The sequence below is a fragment of the Haplochromis burtoni genome, unplaced genomic scaffold, assembly GCF_018398535.1.
Source record: "Haplochromis burtoni strain Fernald_Lab_line unplaced genomic scaffold, NCSU_Asbu1 Contig_459, whole genome shotgun sequence".
Lineage (NCBI taxonomy): Eukaryota > Metazoa > Chordata > Actinopteri > Cichliformes > Cichlidae > Haplochromis > Haplochromis burtoni.
Genome location: NW_024582820.1, coordinates 376813 through 379150, shown reverse-complemented (window position 1 = coordinate 379150; position 2338 = coordinate 376813). Strand labels below are relative to the sequence as shown.

The following is a 2338-nucleotide window of genomic DNA, read 5'->3' as shown; positions in this document are numbered from 1 at the left end:
ACCTCGCAAACGTGCATCAGAGTGAAACTGGAGAGGCCGGGAGGCGTCGTCACCGAGTACCCTCGGAGAGCGGAGGGTATTTCCAGCCTTTCCAGCAGTCAGAGCGCAGATGGCTGTTTGCTGTTCTCAGTGCCGATGTTCTTGCAGTGAGGGCGGCGTTGAAGTGTTATCAGCTGCATTGTTGTGGTTTTATCTCTGGAACAAATTTACATTTTGCTCACTGAACCTGCAGCTTCCATTTAAAAAGGCTCATTCGATCCGATCTGAGCGTTAAAGCCAGAAAACAGCAGGTTTCATAGATTTGTGCAGACTGTTTGTTCCAGTCGTCCTCGTTGCTTCTTCCTGTTGATATCTGGGCAGTCGTAGACCTCGTGGCGTCTTCCAGCAGCTCCAGTTTGATATCGGAGCGTCTCCACTGAAGGCCATTCAACACTGAGGCCATTGTCTTGCTGCAAAATAACAACACAGCGCGAAGGTCGTGGATTTGTGTGAACGTTTGTTGGACTGGGCAAATCTTATCGGCCCAGTTTCCCTGCAGAGGTCAGGCTGAGTTCAGTCCGGTGTGGAGGAAGAGCTTCGTGTTGGAAGACGACTCGAAGAATCTGTCGGTGCCGTGTTTTTATCTGCGGGAGTGACTTTAACCACCGTGTATGACTGCAGACGTTGTACAGCGACGATGCGAGAAGTTTAAAATCTGCAATCATTCAAAACCAACCTGTTCGATAACGGGTCAGAGAGGCCACGCCCCCCACAGTACCCCGGGTGTTTTTTGTCCACATAAAGCCTTTGGTGTGGTCAGTTAGTAATCAGCACTTTAAAGCAGCTCCACTTAAAACGTGGCATGCTAGAGTGTCAGCCGGCCGTGACCTTTGACCTCTGTCTTCACTGCTTGAATCCTCACAGTGAGTTCAGAAGTCAGCGGCGTGTGAAAGCACGCACAGAGCAGCTGTGGGTGGAGGATGTGTGGGTGTGGTGCTAGTTGTGAAACTTCCTCCTGTGACCTCCTGAGTTCACGCGCCGCCGTGTTCGAGCTGCGGCGACAGACACGTGTGACGAAGAGCTCGTTTAAAACATTAAACAAAAGCTCAAACACGCTGCAGCTCTGTTTGTTCCGTTTCTATAAAGACAGCGTCAGACTGACGGCGCTGCACCGAGGCCCGGGAGTAGACCCTAGATTATTATGAAGTGTCACTCATGCAAAGCCACGTTGTCCAGTAGAATAGGTGAGGGATCGTTTTAGACTTCTGGTTTTGTTTGGCCCCAGTTTGTGAAAAGGACCAATGAATCCATCGTCTGTTGTCTGAATTATGTAAGTGTGCGCTTCGATCGACTCGAGCGAAACAGTCTGGTCCCAGATGTCGTCGACCGCACCGAAGAGCCAAAAACTGGAGGCTGATCCTCGAGCTGTCCACTAGAAAATAAATGTGGGTCGGTATGTGTGTGTGTGTGTGTGTGTGTGTGTGTGTGTGTGTGTGCGATAACAATAACCAGCAGGCTCGTGGGAAATAAACTCTGCTGCAGGTGTGAGCCATCAGGCGACACTTCATCTGCTGCGTGTTTGTGTGAGCACGAGCAGAGTTCAGGTTTAGTCTGCTTTATCCAGCACAGGAGAACACACACTCACGTGTGTATTTATATCCTTGTGGGGTCATCATTCCCTAGCCGCGTACCCTAACCATCAAATATGAACGCCTGACCCTAAACCCAACCATAACCTAATTGTAACTCTGTCACTAAAACCACATTGTCTGAAAAATACCTTCAAACTCGTGAGGACCAGGATGTTGGTCCCCACAAAGATATGTAAACACACACACGTGTTCACATCCAAACCCTGCAGAGACGAGCAGGACGCTCGGAGACTCCTGACTGTGATTACCGTGTCTCACTCTCTCTCTCTGTCTCTGTGTCTCTCTCAGATGAGCGTGAGGCGGTGCAGAAGAAGACCTTCACTAAGTGGGTGAACTCCCACCTGTCCAGAGTTTCCTGTCGGATCACCGACCTCTACATGGACCTGAGGGACGGACGCATGCTCATCAAGCTGCTGGAGGTCCTGTCGGGAGAGAGACTGGTGGGTTACGTCGCTGTCAGGGCTTTTATTTTGAAGGAGTAGCAGAAACTGGAGAAATGTTTACCGTTCAGAGTCACGGGGGTGCGGTGGGTCACTGGGACGAAATATTCCATCAGCAGCTTCATAAAAACAATCATACGTGACCTGAACTGATCATCAGGTGACTTTAATGTGACTAAATATTAGAAACACTCACCAAAGCGCCGAGAACGAGACGTTTTTAAGTTATCTCAAATATGTCTTTATGAGGGTTCGACGTCAGGACGG

The 2338-nt window shown here is 49.7% G+C and overlaps 1 protein-coding gene across 2 annotated transcripts in view; it reads left to right on the top strand.

The window, feature by feature from the left end:
- LOC102297081 (spectrin beta chain, non-erythrocytic 1) overlaps positions 1 to 2338 on the top strand; it is a 113262-nt gene that overhangs the window by 64298 nt on the left and 46626 nt on the right. For both annotated transcript variants that reach the window (XM_014341190.2, XM_042213604.1), the window contains one exon: positions 1920 to 2071. In XM_014341190.2, the coding sequence (XP_014196676.2) occupies positions 1920 to 2071 (152 nt within the window). The remainder of the gene's footprint in view (positions 1 to 1919; positions 2072 to 2338) is intronic.